At 40.9% G+C, this 26,983-nt stretch overlaps 1 protein-coding gene across 4 annotated transcripts in view; it reads left to right on the top strand.

Moving 5' to 3' along the window:
* Positions 1–26,983, top strand: part of Slc12a8 (solute carrier family 12 member 8) — a 172,068-nt gene that overhangs the window by 9,341 nt on the left and 135,744 nt on the right. For 3 of the 4 annotated variants that reach the window (XM_074073345.1, XM_074073346.1, XM_074073344.1), the window contains exons 3-4: positions 19,835–19,981; positions 24,035–24,226. In XM_074073345.1, coding sequence (XP_073929446.1) covers positions 19,835–19,981; positions 24,035–24,226 — 339 coding nt within the window. The remainder of the gene's footprint in view (positions 1–19,834; positions 19,982–24,034; positions 24,227–26,983) is intronic. The other variant, XM_074073347.1, reaches the window with a different exon arrangement.

Here is a 26,983-nt window from a genome sequence, read left to right as displayed (position 1 = left end):
TTAAAAGCAACTGAGGCCAATAGGAGGAGGGGACCAGGAACTAGAGAAAAGGTGAGATCAAAAAGAATTAACCCAGAAGGTAACACCCACGCACAGGAAATTAATGTGAGTCATCTCCCTGTATAGCTATCCTTATCAACCAGCAAAAACACTTGTTCCTTCCTATTATTGCTTGTACTCTCTCTACAACAAAATTAGAGATAAGGGCAAAATAGTTTCTGCTGGGTATTGAGGGGGTTGGGGGGAGAGGGAGGGGGCGGAATGGGTGGTAAGGGAGGGGGTGGGGGCAGGGGGGAGAAATGACCCAAGCCTTGTATGCACATATGAATAATAAAACAGTAAAAAAAAAGAAAGAAAAAAAATAACCAACACAAAAAGGGCTGGCAGAGTGGCAAAAGTGCTAGAGTCCTGTCTTGCAAGCACAAAAGCCTGAGTTCAACCCCAGTATCACACACACAAAAAGAATAGATAAATAACAGCTATTGCCACCTTTATAAATAAGGATGCTACCCAAAACATGGGTGATTTAAGATAATAAAAATAATAATTTTAAAATTAAAAAAAAAAAAAAAAAAAGCAACTGAGACCAATAGGAGAAGGGGACCAGGAACTAGAGAAAAGGTTAGATCAAAAAGAATTAACCTAGAAGGTAACACGCATGCACAGGAAATTAATGTGAGTCAATGCCCTGTATTGCTATGCTTATCTCAACTAGCAAAAACCCTTGGTCCTTCCTATTATTGCTTATACCCTTTCTTCAACAAAATTAGAGATAAGGGCAAAATAGTTTCTGCCAGGTATCGAGGGGGTGGGAGGGAGAGGAAGGGGGTGGAGTGGGTGGTAAGGGAGAGGGTTGGGATAGGGGGGAAAAATGACCCAAGCATTGTATGCAGATATGAATAATAAAAAAAAAAAGATGTGGTGTTTGTAGTGATGATGGTTTAGAATTGTTTAGCATCAAACATCTTTAGAGGTAGCACCCATTCAGGGTTTGATGCATTTCTAAATAGGATAATACTTCTGCATTACCATTTCTCAGGAGAAAGGTCCTATGTTAGTCAGTTTCATGTCACTATGATGAAATACCTGAAGCAGTTAGCATAAAGTAGAAAAGATTTATTTAGCTCACAGTTTGGGAAATTCAAAGGCACGGTACCTACAGAAGGCAGTGGATGACATAACAGGGGGCATGTGGCTTAGTGAGCAATTAAATGTGGAAGCAGAAAGAATGAGGGGAGAGAGAGAGAGAGAGAGATTGAGAAATTTAGGTCCCATAATCCCTTTGAGGTCTTGCCTCCAGTGACCTAAAGACCTCCCATTAGGCCCCACCTCTTAAAGGCCTACAGCACTACCCTATGTACATTTCCTTTGTTTGTTTTTATTTCTTCATGCCTCCCCGGCATGAAGAAAGAGAAAAAGGTAATGACATAAAAGCCATCCATCTCGAAAGGGTGTGTGTGTGTAAAAATTCTGAGGTATTCTTTTTTTATTCTGCTGGGCTGGTAAATCACATCCATGATCTGTGTCACTGGTTACAGTCTTGGGATGATTACTGAACAATATGCAACCATCAGCAAGCCAGAAATAGTTGTGTCCTTGCTCCAACCTGAATCTCAGAATTCACAGAATTTAACTAAAAGGAAACAGAAAGCCATGACTCATTTTGAGTCATTTTTTATTTTACGCAGATATCAGTAAAGAACACCAACAAGCAAATTATTATTTTATTAAAGATGCAAAAGTCTTGGGACATGCATTAATTTTTCAAAAGACTTCACCATGTTTCAATGTTTCATTCTATCAATGCATTAAAAATATGATTCGAATCACAGATATCCACCAAATACCGTTATACAGGACTGCTAATACTAGATCAGAAAAAAAGTTGTTCTTTTAAAAGATATTTCTAATAATGTAATTTTTAAAAAAAAATAAGTTAATATTTTTTGTCATGGAAGCACTACATGTATGCAGGGGAAAGTATTTAAACAATTCAGAATGACATAAAGTAAAAATCCTTCTCTCCTTCTCCCCAGAGTCAGTCACTGCACATAGGTCCTGGTTTTCATGATCACTTTAAACAATGTACTTATACCTCAGTTTCTTGATCAAGTTATCAATTTACTATCAGTTTACTTACTGTTTCCTGATAGGAGAAATTAGACATTGGCACACATATCCTTCCTTCCATTTTGCTCGTTTCATTTATGACTTTTTGTTACTTATATTATTATTTTTACATTGTCAAGGTTTATAAAAGTTACATTTTTCTGTAACTGTAAAGAACATTTTCTTTTTTTTTTTTTTTGTGGGCCTGGGGTTGGAACTCATGGCTTCATGCTTGTAAAACAGGTGCTGTACCACTTCAGCCATGCCTCCAGTCCATTTTGCGTTTGCTGTTTTGGAGACGGGGTCTCAAGAACAATTAGCTTGAACTGGCCTCGAACCTCAATCCTCCCAACTTCAGCCTCCCAAATAGCTATGTGAGCTATGAGGATCCAGCAGTTTTTCATTAATATAGCTTGTTCTAAAAATTTAAAACCAATAAATAGCCTTTATTTTTGTTTATTTTTAAAAACATTTTTATATTAAGTTGTATAGTGAGTTTCCTTGTGACATTTCTACATATGCTTACAATGTACCTCGGTTAGATTCACCCCCTCCATCATTCTCCCTCATTTCCCTTCCTCCCTTCTTGGAACAATGTCAGTTGGTTTCATTGTTCTGTTTTTGTGTAAGTACGTCAAGTACGTTGACCATATTCACCTTCTGCACACACATTGGTATGCACCCTGAACAGGACCTACTAAACAGCATTTGTAACTGTAATGTCGTGAGTGTATGTACATGTGTGTGTAATGTCATGTGTGTATGTACATGTGTGTGGAATGTCGTGAGTGTATGTACGCGTGTGTGTAACGTCATGTGTGTATGTACATGCGTGTGTAATGTCATGTGTGTATGTACGCGTGTGTGTAACGTCATGTGTGTATGTACATGCGTGTGTAATGTCATGTGTGTATGTACGCGTGTGTGTAATGTCGTGAGTGTATGTACATGTGTGTGTAATGTCATGTGTGTATGTACATGTGTGTGTAATGTCGTGAGTGTATGTACATGTGTGTGTAATGTCATGTGTATGTACATGTGTGTGGAATGTCATGTGTGTATGTACGTGTGTGTGTAATGTCATGTGTGTATGTACATGTGTGTGGAATGTCATGAGTGTATTATGCACATGTGTGTGGAATGTCGTGAGTGTATGTACATGTGTGGAATGTCGTGAGTGTATTATGTACATGTGTGTGGAATGTCATGTGTGTATGTACATGTGTGTGGAATGTCGTGAGTGTATTATGTACATGTGTGTGGAATGTTGTGAGTGTATGCACATGTGTGTGGAATGTCGTGAGTGTATGTACATGTGTGTGTAATGTCATGTGTGTATGTACATGTGGGTGGAATGTCGTGTGTGTATGTACATGTGTGTGGAATGTCATGTGTGTATGTACATGTGTGTGCATGTGTTTAACCCAATAACCAAGTGATGCTATTGGACTCATGTAGAAGAAAACAGTCATAAGCCATTAAGGCTGCTGCTTGAAGGTCTTAATTTCTTTTTTTTTACATTTTTATTAGCATATATTAATTGTATGAAGGTCTTAATTTCTTTCAGGTTTTCTTTAATTCTGATTTGTAACTGCTACCTCTATGTCTGATAGCCTTTGTCACCTTTTCTGGTGACTTATCTTTTGGTGCTTAATTTTTTTCCACACATACATCGGGGTAGTAAGTTACTCCTTCCTTTTCTAACTTAAGAACTGTGGGAAGTCGGGTTTTTACAGTACTTGAAAAATGACATTGCAGCAGATTAAATGCAGAAGTAGATATGAGAGTCCAGCTGTCTTCTATTAGGCTAGACTTTAAGAAGATTTGCAAAAAAGTATAATGGCACCTTCCTTTTCACAAAGAGACAATGGTTTCATTTTGGAAAATAGTTATTTTTTTTAATGAAAATGTCATGTATCTTAACAAGAAATGGCTTTATTGTTGTTATACAAAATAAATAAACATGTAATATGTCTCTTTTTTTTAAGTTCCTAATATGGTAAATATTCCACATAAGCAAAAACTTTTTGAGCTCTTCAATATTTTTTAAGACTGTAAAGAGGGCTGGAGATTTAACAGGGGTAGAGAGTTTGCCTAGTATGGATGAGGCCCTGGGCGCAATCCTAGCACTAAAATGAGAGAGAAGGGGGGGAGGAGAGAGAGAGAGAGAGAGAATGAAATAAAAAGAAAGTCTGAGACAAAAGTTTGAAAATGGCCATTCTAGGGATTTAATATACATTTTAAACTTTTCACGGTTTATTTAGAGTTAATATTATACCACTTCATGTGACATGTAGGGACTTGGCAGTCATACTGGCCATTTACCAACCCTCCATCTTTTACAGTATATGTGTCACAAGTATTTCTTCCATATATATGTGTGTGTATATATATATATATATATATATGATATGATATATATATATGATAAAGGCTTCAAGATCCCATAATACCCCGTGGCTCTCCGGGGCCCAAATCTGCTCCTAGAGGAAATGGCTCTGAACCTGAGCGTCTCAGGTGCCCTGGAAGATGGCCCTTGCTCAGCTCAGCTACCTGTGCTGCTCCACCCTTTGCTTTCTCTCTGCCCCTCCAAACCCTCTGCAGGAGTCCCTCCAAATGTCTCATTGACTAGTGGCACTTGTTTTTCCCTTTCTAGTTATAGTTTCATACTTAAAGAAAATCCACATCTTTCCTGTCATTTCCACGGTAATTGAGAAGGTGGTAAAATGCTTCCTCTGCCATCTGTGAAGAGATCCTGATGTCCCTTTCTACAGCACATTTTGTTCATTTATTGTCCCCTCACAACCAACCCCACCCTGGTGCTGGGGGTTGAACCTAGGGCCTAGTGCATGCTAGGTAAGTGCTCTACCACTGAGTTACATCTCCAGCTCTCGTTCATTTATTCACTCGTTCATTCAACTAACCCATACTTAGTAGGCACAGCAGTCCCCCATTGTCCTTGGGGGATATATCCCGAGATCCCCAGTGTATGCTTAAAATCATGGGTAATACAGACCCCCACGTATATTAATTTTTCCTATACGTATACCTGTGATAAAGTTTAATTTACAAATTAGGCTCAGTAAGAGATTAACAATAAACTAAAAATAAAATAGAACAATTGTAACAATATACTGTGGTAAAAGCTATATAAATGTGGTCTTGCTCTTGAAAGAGTCAAGTCAAATATTATTATCTTCAGACTGAAGTTGACTGGAAAGCAAGACTGGGGGGATAAAAGGGTGTCACCATACCTGGTCCATGTTGGGAGGCTCAGGAGAGTGAGGAAACTGGCTTTTTTTTTTTTTTAAGAAGTATCTGAGGAGTGGCTCAAGCAATAGAGCACCTGCTTTGCAAGCTCGAAGCCATGAGTTCAAATCCCAATCCCACCAAAAAAAGTAATAAGTATCTGGGATCTTTTCACAAAAGACTTTTTACTGAAGTTATTTATTTATCCAATCTTTTATTTTGGTAAATTATACAGAGCATAAAATTTATCATCTTAGCAATTTTAAGTATATACTTCAGTGGTATTAAATACATTGATAATACTGTACAACCTCTTTATCTTTAAACTTTGTTTTGATAAAATTTCACATTCACAGATAACTTATAGTACAAGAAATCCCTACAAACCCACACATTCTTAACTGATTTGCCACTTGTTAACATTTTGCTGTTTTGCTCTCTCCCTTTTTCTTCCCCCTCCCTCTCTCTCTTCCTGTATCCCTTTCCCCCCACATATTTTTCCCTAAACTATTTGGAAATAGTTTTCAGACATTACCATTCTTTATCTACAAATGCCACAAATAATTCAGTATGTGTTTTCAAAGAACAAGAATTTTCTTTACCCAACCACAGTATATTTGTCAAGATCAAGAAATTTGGGCTGGTGGCGTGGCTCAAGTGGTACAGCACCTGACTAGCAAACACAAGGTCCTGAGTTCAACCCCCAGTACAGCCAAAAAAATATTAAAAATAAGTGAAAGCAATTTAACAGTGCTAAATTCTATGATCTAATCCACAGTTCCATTTGCAAAATTTCCCAATTATCCCACTACTATCCCTATAGCTTCCTCCCATTCCCTTTCCCGGTCCCAGGATGATACGTTGTACTTAGTTCTTAGATTCCTCTCTTTTTTCTGGAACAGTTTTTGGCCTTTCCTTGTCTTCCATTTTTAGACACAGAGGCCCATTCTTTTGTAGAATGTCCCTCAGTTTGAGACCTGATCTCCCATGATTAGATTCAGGTGGTGTGTTTTTGGCAGAATTAAAAGTGATGTTGGGTTTTGTTGTTGTTGTTCAGTACTGAGGGTTGAACTGAGGGCTTCATACTTGCTAGGCAGGTGCTCTACCACTCGAGCCACTCTGCCAGTCCTTTCTGCATTGGTTATTTATTTATTTATTTATTTATTTATTGGTGGGACTGGGGTTTAAACTCAGGGCTTGGTGCTTGCAAGGCAGGTGCTCCAACTTGACCCACACCTCCAGTCCATTTTGCTCTGGTTTATTTTGGAGATGAGGGTCTCTTGAACTATTTGCCCAGGCTGGCTTTGAACTATGATCCTCCCAATCTCAGCCTCTCAAGTAGCTAAGAGATTACAGACGTGAGCCACCAGTGCTCAGATAGTTATTTTTGAGATAGTGTCTCGCTTTATGCCTGGGCTGGCCTGGATCCAATCTTCCTATTTGTACTCCTCCATACAGCTGGGATGATAGGTGCCCACCCTTGTGCCCAGCCATTGGTTGAGAAGGACACTTGTGAACTTTTTGCCTGGATTGACTTAGAACCACAGACTTTCTGACCTCCACTTCCCAAGTAGCTAGGGCTACAGGCATGAGCCACTGTACCCAGCTGCTGTGACCTTCTCAAGGCATTGATTAGGAGGTACACAATTTCCCTTTGTCCCATCTTTGTGATGTTAACTTTGGTTGCTTATGTAAGGTGGTGTCCACTATGTTAATCCACTCTGGACTTATAATTTTCCTGTGATAGTTAATAAACAATTTGTTGGGCTCACTCTGAGACTCTGAAGTCTGTTGTTCCTCATCAATCTTTCACCAGCAAGCTACGGCATCCATTGACGATTCTTGGCTGGATCAGTATGGTTATCTTCTAACACCATAATTCATTCCACATGTATTAGTTTGTTTTGCATGGTACAAAAAGAGCCTTCTTTAGCCAGGCTTGGTAGCATACACCTATAATTTAAGTCCTTGGGAGGCTGAGGCAGGAGACTCTTGAGTTCAAGGCCAGCCTGAGCTGTATACTAGGACCCTGTCAAAAAAGAAAAGACTTCTTGCTCATATTTCAATTTACCTATTTATTTATACCTGTATGGACTCAGATTCTTATTCTATTCCTATTATTCTGTTGTGTTCCATTACTATTATTTTTGCTATTTATTACTTATTTTGATGATCAAATTGGGCCACATTTGGTTAGTTGGAGTCCCTTCAAGCTGGCTTCTATATCCTTTTGATGTATCCTTGTTTGTTTGTTTTTTTTAACCACTTCCTTACTTTCTGGTATAAGTCATTATATACTTATCTTGTACTTTCTCTGCTCCAGCCTTGAATCAGTGGTTTTTTTCCAAGAGCCCTGGCTCCTTAGAGTTAGGAATGTTATCTAGAAAACAAGACCTAGGTACAGTCATTCTGCTGAGATGTCTTTGCTTACAGAGCCTTTACATGGACAGGAGGAAGATGAACATAAACAGACACTTGTATACTTACCTACTTTTCTACAGACATTTTATTTTTATTTATTTATTTTAAAATTTTTGTTTTATTCATATGTGCATACAATGTTTGGGTCATTTCTCCCCCCTTCCCCCCACCCCCTCCCTTACCCCCGCCCCCTCCCTCTCACCCCCTCCCCCTCGCTACACAGCAGAAACTATTTTGCCCTTATCTCTAATTTTGTTGAAGAGAGAGTATAAGCAATAATAGGAAGGAACAAGGGTTTTTGCTAGTTGAGATAAGGACAGCTATACATGGAGTTGACTCACATTAATTTCCTATGCATGTGTGTTACCTTCTAGGTTAATTCTTCTTGCTCTAATCTTTTCTCTAGTCCCTGGTCCCCTTCTCCTATTGGCCTCAGTTGCTTTTAAGGTATCTGCTTTAGTTTCTCTGTGTTAAGGGCAACAAATACTAGCTAATTTTTTAGGTGTCTTACCTATCCTCACCCCTCCCTTGTGTGCTCTCGCTTTATCATGTGATCAAAGTCCAGTTCCCTTGTTATGTTTGCCCTTGATCTAATGTCCACATATGAGGGAGAACATACGATTTTTGGTCTTTTGGGCCAGTCTAACCTCACTCAGAATGATGTTCTCCAATTCCATCCATTTACCAGCGAATGATAACATTTCGTTCTTCTTCATGGCTGCATAAAATTCCATTGTGTATAAATACCTCATTTTCTTGATCCATTCGTCAGTGGTGGGGCATCTTGGCTGTTTCCATAACTTGGCTATTGTGAATAGTGCTGCAATAAACATGGGTGTGCAGGTGCCTCTGGAGTAACCTGTTCTACAGACATTTTAAAACCATAAATTCAAACCGATACCTCCAATTTCACTTTCTCAGTACAGGGTTCATTCTTCTATCCTTCCTCTTTTCCTTCATTGGAACTCCCTTCTCCAACAGTGAGAAACTTGACTTCTAGTCAAGATATTTAGCTATTTGTGCAATTCTATAATTCACGGAAAGCAGATTCGTACCCTTATAAAACTTCCAAACTTTCTATCTAGAATTTAACATTAATTCTAGATAGTTCTTAACTCTAGATAAAATTACTTTTGTCTTTAGGTTGAAGGCAGTATTCAAAGCCACTCAGCTTAGTTCTTTTTCTATCTTAAGTATGGTCATGTTATTCATTTGAAATACAGCTAGGTTAATTTGTTTCTCTGCATTCTATTTTAATTTTTACCTCCCAATCTCATTGATTTGATTTTGTTTTGAGTATGTAGAATATTATTAACATATAATTTGTTATAATAATTTATAATTTGTTTATTAACATAAAAACCTAAACTATATGAGAGGGTATACACATTACATAAGAGTTCTTTTGCCATACTGGGAATTGAACCCCCGGCACCATACTCTGCCACTTGAACTACACTCCCAGGCCTTTTGTTTGTATTTTGTTTTTGAGATAAAGAGTCTGGCTAACTTTTCTTGGCATGGCCTCGAACTTGTAAACCTCCTGCTTCTGCTTCTTGAGTAGCTGGGATTATAGATGTGGGCCTGGCTTAAGAGTTCTTAAATGGATATAATTTTGGTTGATCCACCAAAGCACCTAGAATAAGCTTTTTGCAGTTTATTTATTTTATTCTTATTTTTTGTGCTGAGGATTGAAGCCAGGGTCTCACACATACTAGGCAAGTACTCCACTGCTGAGCCACACCCCCAGGCCTGCCATGGAATTTTAACTGGCTTTCCTGTTATTGCAGGAGAGGGTGTTAGGGTCCATGTTCCTCCTTGTGTTAAATCTGAATAGACGTTCTAGTAGCAGACATCAATGACTGACCCCTACAGGAAAGACTCTGCCCTTTTGCCCCAGAGGTTGGGAAGGGCAAGGGAAACTCTTGTGTAGGTAGCCATGGTCTTGCTGCTGTGAGATTCTGTCAGTTGTGGGATGGCACCAGGTGTCCAGAGTGTGTGTCCATGGCTCTGAGTTCTGAGGACAGGAGTGATCATGCTTGTGAAGCAGCTGCTGTTGGTCCTGGGAGACAGAAAGCTCAGGGGTTTTGCATCAGCATCAATGTTTTCACAGCCTCTAGGGGTCTTTCCACTGCTAGGGTTGTGCCACTGTGTGACCAGTTTGTGCCCTTGAGAAAGTCACAGCCTTGGACAAGTCTGAGCATGAAGAAGCGTGGAGGGGTCTCAGATCAAGCATGAAGGAATTACTGAAGCACGAAGGATTTAGACATTGGCTTTCTAACTAGTTCTGTGGCTGAGGAAACCAAGGAATAGCTACATCAGTACCCACAATGAGGTTGCCCAGGTCCTAATCCAGGCAAATCGGACTTTGACCACTCCAGTAGAATCATTGCCTCCCACTGCAAAGCCAGTTCTATATCCCACGTCAGTGGAGCTGCAGAGCACTCCCTGGATGTCCACTCTAAAACTCCTGCTGCAGCACAGAAGGCAGGCACCCCCGTGGTTGGGACTGGGCAGGGCTAGTGAGGCAGTTTTCAGGGCTGAAATATAAACCTAGGATCCCACTTTCATCATGAAGACGAGCTCTATGGGAAATAGAAATGGCACACTCAACTCAATAAGAGTTATCTTCTCTTTGTCTGCCTTCCAGCTTCCCTGAAGAAATCCTCACCCACATTTAAAACCATCTGTGGTGTTGGAAGCTTACACAAAGCTTTCATAATTATCATTTCACTTTGACTTTACAAAAAACACATGATGCAGGCGTGAAGCTGTCTGCATTTTATGCAGGTACCACAAAGTGGACTCCGTCCCCTAGAGTCCGTGGCTGTGCTGGCCTCCTGCCCAGCTCTTGGTCACTGTAATCTGGCACATGATGCCTGATCAGATCTAGGGGAGAGGAATGAAGCTCCCCAGTCTGCCCACTGGGGCATAGTTCAGCAGCAGACAGAGGGTCTTCTCTGTGATCTAATTAACAATTAAATAATTAATGCTCAGAAAGCAAGCTGCTGGTTCACATGGGTAAGGCATAATCCAAGTACAACTAATCACTGCAGGTGGATTTTGTCTGGGAGGAGGAAGGACAAGCAATGTCTGGCTTTGACCCACCCCTGACCTGGTGGGCAAAAGCAGAGTGTCTCACCTGGTTTCTTTTCCTCCGCCTGCCAGAGGACAGAAAAGGCATCATCTCACATTTCACATTTCAGGAGCGTCCATGAAGGCCTGGCAGGTGGCTGTTAGAGGCAAAGACTCCTGGGTCTAAACTCTATCATCATCCCTGGTAGGACTGTTGTGTCTCTCAGCTCAGCTTGCTGGGTGCAGGATGGAGGGTATTTCCTGCTCTAGTCTGTTTCTTGCCTTTTAGACAATGCTCACGCTTGGAGGTTCTCTAGTCACAGGAGAAAAGCTGTTCTCTGGGAACTGAAAGCACTCACTGGGCAACCATGGCTCTCCCAGTGTTGGGTGCAGAGGGATGGGGCCTGTCTTCTTGTCCCAGAGTTTGGGAAGGAGGACTCTGTTGTGACCAATCCAAGATGCGGTTATCCCAGGACCGGGCTACCAGTTGGTATACTCTGGAGCCTGTCAAGCTTGCTCAGCAGGCTGAGGGTCCTGGGGAGAGAGGAGCTGCCCCTTGAGTGACTTTCTGGTGTCTCTTCTGAGGGACTGATTTGCTCCTCACTGTTTTCTTCCTACCCACCTGCATCTCTAAATCCCAGGCATAGCATAGCCTTTTTGCCACCTCTCTTTTCCAACCTGAATGTCTAGTAGAACATTGAATGAGATTCTTTTTTTTTCTTTTCTGTCAGCCATCTTTTCTTCTTCTTTTTTTTAAAATTCCTTTATTCATATGTGGATACATTGTTTGCGTCATTTCTCCCCCCCCCCGACCCCCCACTTCCTCCCTCTCCCCCCAACCCCTCCTCGCTTCCAGGCAGAATCTGTTCTGCCCTTATCTCTAATTTTGTTGAAGGGAAAGTATAAGCAATAATAAGAAAGACAAAGTGTTTTTGCTATTTGAGATAAGATAGCTATACAGAGAATTCCTAGTATTGTTTCCATGTACACATGTGTTACAACCCAAGTTGATTCATCTCAAACTGACCTTTCCTGATCCCCTTCTCATATTGACCTCTGTCACTTTAAGGTTTCTGTATTAGTTCCTCTGCAGTGGGGACATCAAATACTGTCATGTTTTAAGTTTCCTACCTATCCCCATACCTCCCATGTGTGCTCTCCCCTTATCATGTGACCCAAGTCCAACCACATTGGCTCAGAATGATGTTCTCCAGTTCCATCGATTTACTTGCGAATGATAGGATTTCCTTCTTCTTCATGGCTGCATAAAATTCCATTGTGTCTAGATACCACATTTTCTTGATCCATTCGTCAGTGGTGGGGCATCTTGGCTGTTTCCATAACTTGGCTATTGTGAATAGTGCTACAATAAACATGGGTGTGCAGGTGCCTCTGGAGTAACCTGTGTCACAGTCTTTTGGGTATATCCCCAAGAGTGGTATTGCTGGATCAAATGGTAGATCTATGTTTAGATTTTTAAGAAGCCTCCAAATTTTTTTCCAGCGTGGTTGTACTAGTTTGTGTTCCCACCAGCAGTATACAAGGGTTCCTTTTTCCTCGCATCCTCACCAACACCTGTTGTTAGTGGTGTTTTTAATGATGGCTATTCTAACAGGGGTGAGGTGGAATCTTAGTGTGGTTTTGATTTGCATGTCTTTTATGGCTAGAGATGGTGAACATTTTTTCATGTGTTTTTTGGCCATTTGAATTTCTTCTTTTGAGAAAGTTCTGTTTAGTTCACTTACCCATTTCTTTATTGGTTCATTGATTTTGGGAGAGTTTAGTTTTTTGAGTTCCCTATATATTCTGGTTATCAGTCCTTTGTCTGATCTGTAGCTGGAAAATATTTTCTCCCACTCTGTGGGTGGTCTGTTCAGTTTAGAGACCATTTCTTTTGATGAGCAGAAGCTTTTTAGTTTTATGAAGTCCCATTTGTCTATGTTTTCTCTTAGTTGCTGAGCTGCTGGGGTTCTATTGAGGAAGTCCTTGTCTGCTGTACCTATTACTTCCAGAGTGTTTCCTGCTCTTTCCTGTGCCAACTGTAGAGTTTGGATCTGATATTGAGGTCCTTGGTCCATTTTGAGTTGATACTAGTACAGGGTGATAAACATGGATCTAGTTTCAGTTTTTCGCAGATGGATAACCACTTTTCCCAACAACATTTGTTGAAGAGGCTGTATTTTCTCCATGGTATATTTTTAGCACCTTTGTCAAAGACAAGTTGGTTATATTGTGTGGATTCATATCCGGGTCCTCTATTCTGTTCCACTGGTCCTCATGTCTGTTTTTGTGCCAGTACCATGATGTTTTTATTGCTATTGCTTTGTAATATAGTTTGAAGTCAGGTATTGTGGTACCTCCAGCATTAGTCTTTTTGCTGAGTATTGCCTTGGCTATTTGCAGTCTCTGTGTTTCCAAATGAACTTTAGGATAGATTTTTCAAACTTTGTGATGAATGTCATTGGGATTTTGATGGAAATTGCATTAAACATGTAGATTGCTTTTGGTAGTATAGCCATTTTTTCTATGTTGATTCTGTGAATCCATGAGCATGGGAGATCTTCCCACCTTCTGTAGTCTTCCTCAATCTCTTTCTTCAGGGGTTTGTAGTTCTCCTTGTAGAGGTCATTCACATCCTTTGTTAAGTTTACTCCTAGGTATTTGATTTTTTTTTGAGACTATTGTAAATAGAATTGTTTGCATATATTCCTTCTCAGTTTGTTCATTATTAGTGTATAAAAAGCTAATGATTTTTGTAAGTTGATTTTGTATCCTGTCACCTTGCTGTAGCTGTTTATGGTGTTTATGAGTTTTTGGGTAGTTTTTTGGGTCTTTAAGGTATAGGATCATATGGTCTGCAAATAGAGATATTTTGACAGTTTCTTTACCTATTTGTATTCCTTTTATTTGTTCTTCTTGCCTAATTGCTCTAGTTAGGAATTCCAGGACTATGTTGAATAGGAGTGGGGATTTTAGGGGAAATGGTTTCAGTTTTTCACCATTAAATATGATGTTGGCTGTAGGTTTTTCATATATAGCTTTTATAATGTTGAGGTACTTTCCTTCTATTCCTAGTTTTCTTAGAGCTTTTATCATGAAGTGGTGTTGGATCTTGTCGAAGGCTTTTTCTGCATCTATTGAGATGATCAAGTGGTGTTTGTCTTTGCTTCTATTGATGTGCTGTATTACATTTATAGATTTGTGTAAGTTGAACCATCCCTGCATCCCTGGGATGAAACCAACTTGGTCATGGTGAATGATCTTTCTAGTTGTTGTTGGATTTGGTTTGCCATTATTTTATTGAGGATTTTTGCATCAATGTTCATTAAGGAGATTGCCTATAGTTCTCCTTTTTGGATGTGTCTTTGTATGGTTTTGGGATGAGTGTAATACTGGCTTCATAAAATGAGTTAGGCAGTTTTCCTTCCCTTTCTGTTTTGTGGAACAGTTTAAGGAGGGTTGGTATCAGTTCTTCTTTAAAGGTCTGATAGAATTCAACAGAGAATCCATCAGGTCCTGGACTTTTCTTTTTGGGGAGACTCTTGATGGCCACTTCAATTTTGTTTTGTGTTATAGATCTATTCAGGTGATTAATGTCCTCTTGTTTCACTTTTGGATGGTCATAAGTATCTAGAAATCTGGCCATTTCTTCAAGACTTTCAAATTTATTAGAATATAGATTCTCAAAGTAGTCACTGATGATTCCTGGATTTCCATGATGTTTGTTGTTATCTCCCCTGTTACATTTCTGATTTTACTGATTTGGGTTTTTTCTCTCCTCATTTTAGTCAGGTTTGCCAAGAGTTTGTCAATCTTATTTATTTTTTCAAAGAACCAGGTTTTTGTTTTGTTGTTTCTTTGTATGTTTTTTTTGTTGTTCGTTTCTATTTCATTGATTTCAGCTCTTATTTTTATTATTTCTCTCTTCTGCTTCTTTCAGGGTTCACTTGTTCTTGTTTTTCTAGGAGTTTGAGGTATAACATTAGGTCATTGATTTGAGATCTTTCTGTCCTTTTAATATATGCACTCATGGCTATAAACTTTCCTATAAGGACTGCCCTTGCTGTGTCCCATAGGTTCTGGTAGGTCATGTTTTCATTTTCATTAACTTCCAGGAAACTTTTAATTTCTTCTTTTATTTCATCAGTGACCCACTGATCATTGAGCAATGTGTTGTTCAGTTTCCAATTGTTTCTATATTTTCTGGTATTGTTTTTGTTGTTGAGTTCTAGTTTTAATGCATTGTGATCAGATAGAATGCATAGGATTATTTCTATTTTCTTATATTTGCTGAGGCTTGCTTTGTGCCCTAAGATATGATCAATTTTGGACAAGGTTCCATGGGCTGCTGAGAAGAATGTATATTGTGCAGAAGTTAGATGAAATATTCTGTAGACATCGGCTAGGTCCATTTGATCTATGGTGTGATTTAGATCTAGGATTTCTTTATTGATTTTTTTGTTTGCATTACCTATCTATTGGTGATGGGGGGGTAGTAACATCTCCCACTACCACTGTGTTGAAGTTTATTTATGTTTTTAGGTCCTTCAGAGTACGTTTGATGAAGTTGGGTGCATTGACATTGGATGCATGTAGGTTGATAATTGTTATTTCCTCTTTGTGTATTTCTGCTTTTATTAGCATGGAATGTCCTTCTTTATCTCATTTGATCAATGTAGGTTTGAACTCTACTTTGTCCGAGATAAGTATTGCTACTCCTGTCTGTTTTCGGGGCCATTGGCTTGGTAAATCTTCTTCCAGCCTTTCACCTTAAGCTAGTGCTTGTTTCTGTCAATGAGATGAGTCTCCTGTAAGCAACAGATTGTCGAATCTTCCTTTTTAATCCAGTTTTCCAAAAGGGTGTCTTTTGATGGGGAAATTAAGTCCATTAACATTCAGTATTAGTATTGATAGGTATGTGGTGATTCCTGTCATTTAGTTGTCTTTATTGTTTAAGGGTTTGATTGTGTGCAGCTAAATAATGTTACTCTCTACTTTCTTGCCTTTTCTTCTCCTGTGGTTTGGTACTGCCTGTCCTCTCATGATTTTGTATGCTTTCATTTTCTGTGTTCAGGATTCCTTGAAGAATCTTTTGTAGTAGCAGCTTGGTGTTCATATATTGTTTTAGCTTCTGCTTATCATGGAAGACTTTTATTGTTCTGTCTATTTTGAATGATAGTTTTGCTGGGTAGAGTATCTAGGGTTGGAGTTATTTTTATTCAGTGTCTGGAATACCTCATTCCATGCTCTTCTTGCTTTTAATGTTTCTGTTGAGAAATATGCTGTGATTTTGATGGGTTTACCTTTGTATGTTATTATTTTTTTTCTCTCTTATAGCCTTCAATATTCTTTCTCTATTCTCTGTGCTTGTTGTTTTAATGATAATTGTTGTGGGGTAGTTCTATTTTGGTCAAGTCTGTTTGGTGTCCTGGAGGCTTCCTGTACCTGAATGGGCATAGTTTTCTCTAGATTTGGGAAATTTTCTGTCATTATTTTGTTGAATATATTACGAATTCCTTTTGCTTGTACCTCTTCTTCTTTAATGCCCATGATTGTTAGGTTTGGTGTTGATGGAGTCGGTGAGTTCTTGCATATTCCTTTTTTGGGTCTTGAGTTGTCTGACTAATAGTTCTTCAGTTTTTCCTTTAATTTCCATTTCATCTTCAAGTTCTGAGATTCTGTCTTCTGCTTGTTCTAGTCTGCTGGAGTGGCCTTCCATTGTGTTTTGTATTTCTGTTTCTTTTTTTTTTTCTTGAAGTTTTCCATATCATGAGTCACTTCCTCTTTAATATTGTCAATTCTTGTCCTTAATTCACTTATCTCTCTATTTATGGTGTTCTCTGTTTCACTTTGGTATTTATTTAGGGCTCCTATGAGTTCACTTATTTGTTTTTGTGTCTTCTCATATTCTTTATTTTTCATTGTCTTGGAATTTCTTGAGTGCCTCCTATACATTTTGGTTGACCTTGTCTAGTAACATCACCATGAAATTCTCAGTGATTTCTTGCAAGATTTCTTCTTTCAGGATGTTCTTGTGGGCTTTGTTGGGTTCCTTGGGATAGTCTATCTTTGTTTTGTTGGGGTCTGGAACTGGGTATCCATTTTCTTCATTTCCCTTTGAATACTGTACTAATTTATTTTTGGGGGGAGAATGGTTTCCATCCCTTTTTCATCTTCCCATCATTCCACTTGGTGCTGTTTCTGTCCCTGTTCTGTGTGCAATTTAATATTAGCTAACTTATAATAGTAAAAGTAATGAGACCAAGAAAGAAAAAGAAGAGAAAGAAAGAAAAGAAATAAAGAACCAAAGAAATCAACAGGGAGAGATGGTGTACTAACCAACAGTGAACAAGACAAGCACTTAGAGAGAAAGAGAATAAAGAAAAAAGAAAAAAAAAATTCCAGGTTCAGGAACAATGGAGTTTCAATCTTAGTAGTTCTGGTGTTGTTCCTTCAGCATCCAATCCTGGTGTTAGTATTTAAGCAGTAGCTCTGTTGTTGTCTTGCCAGGTGATTGGGTCAGGAGACAGCTTTGTGAACCACTGTCTGCCCTATTTCAGGCAGCAGCTCATCTGTTGCCTACTGCCAGTTGGCTACGTTTGCAGGCTTTGTTTACTGAAAGTTCACGTGGAGAGCAGCTCCTTGCCTCTCCCCGCTTCTCTGGTATGCTCAGGGCACCCTGCCCCCTCTGCTGTGTGTCCTTTTCAGTTCCTTGTTTATTATTCAGTTTTTTTTTTTTTTTTTGTGGGGCAGGGGTCAGTCTGTCCAGGGGGCTCTGCTGGTTTATCCCAGGGGTGGCTGTGGAAATACCACGTGCTGCTTATTTGCTCACCTGTTGGTCTGCATCTCCCAAGCAGGTTTGGAGCCGGTGTTTGGTGGAGCAGGAGCCCTCCTGGTTTCTCAGTGTAACGTGGTATGGAGAAGCTTTGTGTGGGCTGGGAGTTCAGGGTGTTGGAGTTTTGCTTCTTCTTGGTGGTTTTTTTCTGCCAAGAGTGGCTCCAGTGTCTCAGGAAGATTTTTGACTGACAGATATCATGCTGTCTGCTTTCTCCCTCTAGTCACCATCTTGGATCCTCCTGAATGATATTCTTGTTACTTTGGAATTGGTGACTGGGACCCACATCTGAGGAAAACTGAGTTCTAAAGACAGCTACCAAGAGTTGGGACCTCTCTCCTGGGGCCTAAGCAAGATAGCTGAGAACTGGCTTAACTATCATTGCCCTTCATCCCAGCCATTCCTCTCTCTTCTCCAGGCAATAGAAACAACTGGGTAGAGGCACTCAGGAACATCTTCCTTCTTCCCTCTCTCCCTTCCTTGACAAGGTTTTGCTAAGTAGCCCAGGCTGGCCTCGAATTGAACTCTGAATCCTCCTCCCATTTCCTTGATCTTTTCTGAATCCTCCTCCCATTTCCCTGATCTTTTTTTTTTGTGTGTGTGTGTGTGGTTTGAACTCAGGGCTTCATGCTTGCAAAGTCAACCCTCTACCACCTGAGCCATACCTCCAGTCTATTTAAATTTTAATTGACACACAAAATTCGCACATATTTATGGGGCACAGTATGCTAATTCAATACATGTATGCAATGTGTAATGATCATGTCAGGGTTATTAGCATTTCCTTCTCAAACATTGATTATTTCTTTGTGATGAGAACCTTTGAGCTCCTCTCTTCTACTTTTTCTGGAATGTATAATAAGTGGTTGTAAACTCTAGTCACCCTGGAGTGCTGTATACCACTAGGCCTAATTTCTCCTACCTAATTGTAAGGTGCCCCTTATCCAACCTCCCTCTATCCCTCCCCTGCCCTTTCCAGACTCTTATGACCACTATTCTCTTTGACACCCTTCCTTGATCTGAGTGTGTGGTAGGAGAGGAAGATGAGCAAGTGTAGTTGATTCCAGCTTTGACCCTCAGTCATGGGTGCATCCTTGTTCTCATCCATTGAGGAGCCATGTCCCTGTGACTCTAGATCTTAGATTTTTTTTCCCCTAGACTTTTGACTTTTCTGCCTCCTTGCTGTGTTTATAAATAACACATGAGCACCAGTTACAGACTCATTGCACACAGTGACTCTGAGTTGGGCGCTTCCACTCCCCACCTACTCCACCCCACAGAGATTCATTAATCACTGCTGTATAGTTTAAGGGAACTGGAAGACTCTACTGATGCCTGAATTTAGATTAATTGCTCAGCCTATGCAAGAGCAGTTCACAGCATGAGTTACTACTAGTTTTGTTTGAGATCATTTTAGTATTCTCACTAGCTTTTAGTCTTAGCAAAGAGTTTCCATTTGAGTGTTTATAAATGCTTTTGTTATTTTTAAATTGGAAAAATGAACAGAGAGTATGCTGACCCAATTCTTAGCCCAAAAAAACTGCCAAATGAAGCTTTAAAATCCTAGGGTCTTGGAAGGGAAGGAGGTGTAGGAGTCACCATTTCAGTATTCAGATAGGAAAACAGAAACTCCCACAGGTATTTTAAACGGGCTGAAGGAGCAAAAAGCATAAAGTAAGGTTATCTGAAAATTAATAACTGCTGGGAGCTGCCCTCACTTGTTCCTAGAACTGGAGGGCTGAAGGGAAAGAGCATTGCCCAGAGTGAGTGACCTTGACTGAACTGGGACTCCCAGTCCCACACTCAAAATGTTCTGCTATTGCTTCTACCTGCATGCCATTGGCTAGAACTCAGTCACATGACCATAACTGCAAAGAGGCTGAGAAATGTAGTCTGCATGAGCAACCAGAGAAGTAAAGGGGTTGGGTTGCTTGGACAACTCATCTCTGATACATCTGGGCAGAGCAATTGCTGCTACTGGGAGAGAATAGGGATCTCGTTATAGAGTCAGTCTTCAACACTGTGTGTGTGTGTGTGTGTGTGTGTGTTTGTGTGTGTGTGTGTGTGTGTGTGTGTGTGTGTGTGTGTTCTCTCCTTGACCCTCCTTGATGGCAGCCCAGCTGACTTCCTGTGCTCTTTTTGCAGGGGGCCCTGGCCCAGCCCCAGCCCTGGTGGAAGATCCAGCTGTTTGTGTGGGAGCCAGTGCTGTTTGGGACCTGGGATGGTGTGTTCACATCCTGCATGATCAACATTTTTGGGGTTGTCCTTTTCTTGAGGACTGGCTGGCTGGTGGTGAGTGATAAGCTGTTGGCCCTGGAGTCTCTGGTGGTCTCATGACATGGAAAGCTGTTACCCGTGGCATTCCACAATGCCAGTAACAGATACCTTAAAGCACAGATGCTCCAGAAACATGAAACGGGAGGCAAGCACAGTGCATAGTGGGCTCTGCTTTCTAAAGGAGAACCTTGAGAACTCGGTTCTCAGAGGTTCCCATGGAGCTTTACTGTGAATTTAACTACATGTAGGCAGGGCACATGTGAGCAGGACTAGGGACGGGCAGAGAGATCAGATGGGCGGTTTTGTCTCTAGCTGTGACCCTTTCTATTCTTCACATCACTACTGTGTGCCCTCCTAAAGCAACAGCTCCTCACTACATGTCACTATGTGATGGGGAGAGGGGGTGCTTGGTCAGAGGGGCACAAGTTTGTCTTTGCACAGGGAACAAAGGGACTCTTCTTTATGGTTTTAAAAAGTTTTTTTATTATATATTCACTATATGGGAGGGATTCATAATGATAATTCAGATTAGGCTTACATTGTACATTAGTTCCACTGCTCCCATGATTTGTCCCCCAATCCTCTCCCTCCACCCCCTGCTTAAAGCAATTGCAAGAGATTTCATTGTTCTATTTCATGCAAATGTGTGAAGTCCATCAACATATACCCTCACCTTAATCTCCTTCATTCCCCCTCCCCCTCCCTTCTTTATGTTTTAGATTGAAAGTGTCCCAGGGCCTCCCATACAGATGTGTGCCTTGAGCAGTTCTCACACTGTAGAACTTCCGTAGACCAAACAGGCTGCCTAGAACAAAAGGCAAGCCAGTCAAGCAGGACTGGAGACAGCTCGCCTGGTAGAGTGCCTGCCTAGCAAGGCCCTCAGTTCAAACCTCAGTGCCACCACAAAAACCATATATATATGAATAATCATAGCTTATATTGACATAAAAGTTTACAATGCTAGTATTGCCTTTGCATTTATAAATAATTTGAATTGAACCGTTTGTGGCTGTCAGTGGATGTGAACTTTATATGCCTTGAGATGAAAAGAAAAGACATTAAGCAAGTTTATTTTTCAACAGATTTCCTAAGAGACTTGAACTTTAATTCAGCCCTTTAATGTCTGAGCTATTACAAAAGTGAAGCCAAAAATATTAAACAAATTACAACCAATATGATAATTTTGAATGACTAATAAAATATTTGCATACTTAAAAAGAATTAGGTATAGGTGAAACTCAAGGCTAAAGGATTATGCAAGGGCAGGAATATCAGGAGCTGGGGCTCACTGGGGCTTACTGGGGCCTTCTTTGGGGCTATCCATCACACAGATAACATCCTTTTGCCCTCAGTGATCTCTGGTTTTCAGCTTTGACATTAGTTTACCTGAGAAATCATATTTGATCATGAAAACAAAGGCAAATATGAAATACCAAAAATAAGGTAGAGAATGGCATGAAGTTAAAATAAGCAGAGATCATGCCAAAATTATTTTAAAATAGTAAATATTAACTCTAAAGAATAATTTGGAAAATGGTGAAGTGGCAGTTCTGATAAGAAAACTTAAAGATATTATTGGTATAGAATATTTATTCTCACCTGGAGACAATTTACAAGTATGAATGGAGGAAGAGAATAGAATGATAGAATTTCATTAAAAATGTAAATTTCAGCAAAATCAGTAGCAAGCATGCTCAGATATCATACTCACATGTGGCCTGGGCCCTCTGGGGCTGGGTGATGGGTGGAGTGGGGTGAGGCAAGTGGGCTTTGGTCAGCTCCTATGAGATCTTCGGCCCCATCTCATCACTGCAGTTATTTATTGCCTCTACCCCTAGAGATCCCACTGGTGTTGTGAAGCATCTGTCAGTTATAGGGTTTTGTACACATTCCCACACTGCTATTGGCACTGTTTCTCTAGAGGGAGTCCACATGTATCCTCATGTTCCAATCTGGCCATTAAGGAGGAGATTGAGTAAGTGGCATATTTATAAGTTGTGTAATAACAATTAATAGTTATAATAGAGCCTAAGATTTATAGCAAAATACGAATATAGCAAATAAGGCCATACATTTATATATCAGATGGTGTTCAAAGTGCATTAAGTGGATTTAATCCTCCTAAAATTTAGTATTTCCTGACCACCTGTGAGATAAATAGTATCATCCTCTGTATTTTATATAAGAGGAAACTGAGCAAAGGGAGGTGGAGTCTCAGTAGCTCCCTGTCTGCTCACTTTAAGGCCACTCAGCCCCAGAGCTGGCTCTGCCCACCTTGCATTTGCACACTTTGGCCAGCACACACTTTGCATTCAGAACCCTACCTCTCTGCAGACACCTGTCCTTTTCCAGCCTGGAGTGTCCCCCGGGAAACTCTCCTTGTTCCTGTCTCCACACTGGGTCAGATGGGCAGAGGCCTCCTAGTCAAAGATTTGTGTGGGCAACAGTGACTACTTCTGCCTTGTCACAGCTATTGTATCACACCCTGCTGCAGCTCCTCACTTCTCATGAATTTTTTCTTGTCTTTTCCTTTTTTTAATGCTGCAGGGAATGGAACCCAGAGCCTCATGTACACTAGGCAAGCGTTCTACCACTGACCTACATCCTTAACCCTACATTTTACTTCTATACTGTTTTATTTTCCCCAACAATTTCCATTTAGTTAATAAAAATAAACAGAGTATTCCAAGCTAAAAAAAATACGTGAAAAAATCTTGAGAAAGAAAATGTAGGTCTCCATGAACAATGGGGAAAGGTGCAGCTTGCTTGCTGCAAGGGTTCTTCACGAGACCTCTGCCTGCAACCTGAGTGCTTCCCGCAGGCCAGGTCACTTGTGGTCACTCCAAAACCAGATGAGCATCACCTTCTCAGGCCTTCCTCCCGCAGTGGCCTCTGACAGGACATCTATCCAACGGAGGGCTTTTCTTCTCCTTGCTCTACTGGGTGGCAGTGTTACAGTAGAAAGGAATTTTTCCAGGGGATCATGATTGGTCCATGTGAAGTTCACAGTTAATGGAAGAGTTAAAATGCAAATACCCCCAAGAGTATTTGTACAAATTAGCAGGAATTAGTAGGAATCGTAGTAAAATTCCAGGAGTGGAAATAGAAGGGCAGACAGCTGTCTATATCTGACCGCTGCAGTCCTTGTTCTCCATCCTAGACCAGCAGTAGAGCCCAGACATCACCCCTGAACAGGAAACAGAGCACCCCTGACTTCCAGGACACCTCTTCAGCTCATTTTAGTCACTCTGCCCTTGAGCTGGCTTTACCCACTCCTAAATCTCTCTCCAACACCTACCACACCTGTGTCTCACCTTTCCAGAATCTCCTTTGTCTCTGCTCTTACAAAATATGCAGCACTGCATCTGACATGTCCTTTGTTCATTTCCTCTCTGGTACTCTTGCTTTGTATATTGAATAGTGTGTCTGTCTGCATGAGTGTGTTTATTCACTCAACAAGCATTTAGTATGCACTCAGTGTGCAGAGGTTGTGCTCAGCCCCCAGGCCATGAAGGGAAATAAAACTGTTCCTGCTCTTATGGGGCTCACAGCCTAGAGGTAGGGACTTATCTGGAAAGAGACTTGGTATGGCAAGCACTGGGTACTGAAGGAGCCCAGAGGAAAAATGGCAGGGGCAGTTCCTGGAGGAGGAAATCCTAAGTCTTCCAGGATGCATTAGAGTTAACCTGGCAAACCAGACAAATGAGCAGGAAGGGCATTACTGGCATGGGTGAGAGGTGGCAGGGAGAGTGCATGTTCCTGCATGCTAGGGCACAGCATGACAGATTAGAAGGTGCCTTGTGAGCTACTGAGTAGCTTTGACTTTACCTTGTAGGCCATGGGAAGTCACTGGAGAGTTTGAAGGCAAGTGGGTTCCACTCATGTAGAAATTCTTGCTGGCCTTAGACTTTGTAGCACTTTCTGTGTCCTTTTCTGGCTGGCCCCCTCTGTGGCCCAGTCTACCATCACCCCACGGTGGCTCCAGGGTGGGGGAGGTGGTCACTGCTCCCAGTGGGGGCTGGTGGGCTGTTCCTAACCCTGACCAAGCTCCTTGCTGTTCCACTGCAGGGAAACACAGGTGTGCTCCTGGGCCTGCTTCTGGTGTCTTTCGTCATCCTCGTGGCCCTTGTCACTGTGCTGTCTGGCATCGGCATTGGGGAACATAGTGGTGTGGGCAGTGGTGGCGTCTACTCCATGATCTCCTCTGTTCTCGGAGGGCAGACAGGAGGCACCATTGGGCTGCTGTATGTGTTTGGACAGGTGAGGCACCAGCACTGCTTGCTCAGCCCTTTCCTGCTCTCTGCCACCATCTTCTCTTCCCTTTCCTCATTCTACCTGGTACAAAGCAACAGTGGGGACAATGGCTACACTTTACAGATAAGCAGCTGGGAAGTGAGGGGAGCTCAACACAGAGCCTTTAGTCTAGAACTCCTGGCCCCCATCTCTCCTGCCTTACAGATTTGACCAGGGGCAGCACGTAGCCAGCACCATTCTTTTTTTTTTTTTATTTATTTTTTTATTTTTTTATTTTTTTTTCATTTTTCTTTTATTATTCATATGTGCATACAAGGCTTGGTTCATTTCTCCCCCCTGCCCCCACCCCCTCCCTTACCACCCACTCCACCCCCTCCCACTCCCCCCCTCAATACCCAGCAGAAACTATTTTGCCCTTATCTCTAATTTTGTTGTAGAGAGAGTATAAGCAATAATAGGAGGGAACAAGGGGTTTTGCTGGTTGAGATAAGGATAGCTATACAGGGCATTGACTCACATTGATTTCCTGTGCGTGGGTGTTACCTTCTAGGTTAATTGTTTTTAATCTAACCTTTTCTCTAGTTCCTGGTCTCCTTTTCCTATTGGCCTCAGTTGCTTTAAAGTATCTGCTTTAGTTTCTCTGCATTGAGGGCAACAAATGCTATCTAGTTTTTTAGGTGTCTTACCTATCCTCATACCTCCCTTTTGTGCTCTCGCTTTTACCTTGTGATCAAAGTCCAATCCCCTTGTTGTGTTTGCCCTTGATCTAATGTCCACATATGAGGGAGAACATATGATTTTTGGTCTTTTGGGCCAGGCTAACCTCACTCAGAATGATGTTCTCCAATTCCATCCATTTACCAGCAAGTGATAACATTTCATTCTTCTTCATGGCTGCATAAAATTCCATTGTGTATAAATACATTTTCTTAATCCATTCGTCAGTAGTGGAGCATCTTGGCTGTTTCCATAACTTGGCTATTGTGAATAGTGCTGGAATAAACATGGTGTCCAGGTGCTTCTGGAGTAACCTGTGTCACAGTCTTTTGGGTATATCCCCAAGAGTGGTATTGCTGGATCAAATGGTAGATCAATGTTTAGACTTTTAAGTAGCCTCCAAATTTTTTTCTTTTTTTTTTTTAATTATTCATATGTGCATACAAGGCTTGGGTCATTTCTCCCCCCTGCCCCCACCCCCTCCCTTACCACCCACTCCACCCCCTCCCGCTCCCCCCCCCTCAATACCCAGCAGAAACTATTTTCCCCTTATCTCTAATTTTGTTGTAGAGACAGTATAAGCATTAATAGGAAGGAACAAGGGGTTTTGCTGGTTGAGATAAGGATAGCTATACAGGGCATTGACTCACATTGATTTCCTGTGCGTGGGTGTTACCTTCTAGGTTAATTCTTTTTGATCTAACCTTTTCTCTAGTTCCTGGTCCCCTTTTCCTATTGGCCTCAGTTGCTTTTAAGGTATCTGCTTTAGTTTCTCTGCATTAAGGGCAACAAATGCTAGCTAACTTTTTAGGTGTTTTACCTATCCTCACCCCTCCCTTGTGTGCTCTTGCTTCTATCATGTGCCCAAAGTCCAATCCCCTTGTTGTGTTTGCCCTTGATCTAATGTCCACATATGAGGGAGAACATATGATTTTTGGTCTTTTGGGCCAGGCTAACCTCACTCAGAATGATGTTCTCCAATTCCATCCATTTACCAGCGAATGATAACATTTCGTTCTTCTTCATGGCTGCATAAAATTCCATTGTGTATAGATACCACATTTTCTTAATCCATTCGTCAGTGGTGTGGCATTTTGGCTGTTTCCATAACTTGGCTATTGTGAATAGTGCCGCAATAAACATGGGTGTGCAGGTGCCTCTGGAGTAACCTGTGTCACAGTCTTTTGGGTATATCCCCAAGAGTGGTATTGCTGGATCATATGGTAGATCAATGTTTAGCTTTTTAAGTAGCCTCCAAATTGTTTTCCAGAGTGGTTGTACTAGTCTACATTCCCACCAACAGTGTAAGAGGGTTCCTTTTTCCCCCGCATCCTTGCCAACACCTGTTGTTGGTGGTGTTGCTGATGATGGCTATTCTAACAGGGGTGAGGTGGAATCTTAGCGTGGTTTTAATTTGCATTTCCTTTATTGCTAGAGATGGTGAGCATTTTTTCATGTGTTTTTTTGGCCATTTGAATTTCTTCTTTTGAGAAAGTTCTGTTTAGTTCACTTGCCCATTTCTTTATTGGTTCATTAGTTTTGGGAGAATTTAGCTTTTTAAGTTCCCCATATATTCTGGTTATCAGTCCTTTGTCTGATGTATAGTTGGCAAATATTTTCTCCCACTCTGTGGGTGTTCTCTTCAGTTTAGAGACCATTTCTTTTGTTGAGCAGAAGCTTTTTAGTTTTATGAAGTCCCATTTATCTATGCTATCTCTTAGTTGCTGTGCTGCTGGGGTTTCGTTGAGAAAGTTCTTACCTATACCTACTAACTCCAGAGTATTTCCTACTCTTTCCTGTATCAACTTTAGAGTTTGTGGTCTGATAATGGATCCTTGATCCATTTTGATTTAATATTGGTATAGGGTGATATACATGGATCAAGTTTCAGTTTTTTGCAGACTGCTAACCAGTTTTCCCAGCAGATTTTGTTGAAGAGGCTGCTATTTCTCCATCGTATATTTTTAGCGTCTTTGTCAAAGACAAGTTGATTATAGTTGTGTAGCTTCATATCCGGGTCCTCTATTCTGTTTCACTGGTGTTCAT

Source organism: Castor canadensis, chromosome 5, assembly GCF_047511655.1.
Source record: "Castor canadensis chromosome 5, mCasCan1.hap1v2, whole genome shotgun sequence".
NCBI lineage: Eukaryota > Metazoa > Chordata > Mammalia > Rodentia > Castoridae > Castor > Castor canadensis.
The sequence above is the reverse complement of the archived record's forward strand: the minus strand, read 5'-3'. Positions and strand labels throughout refer to the sequence as shown.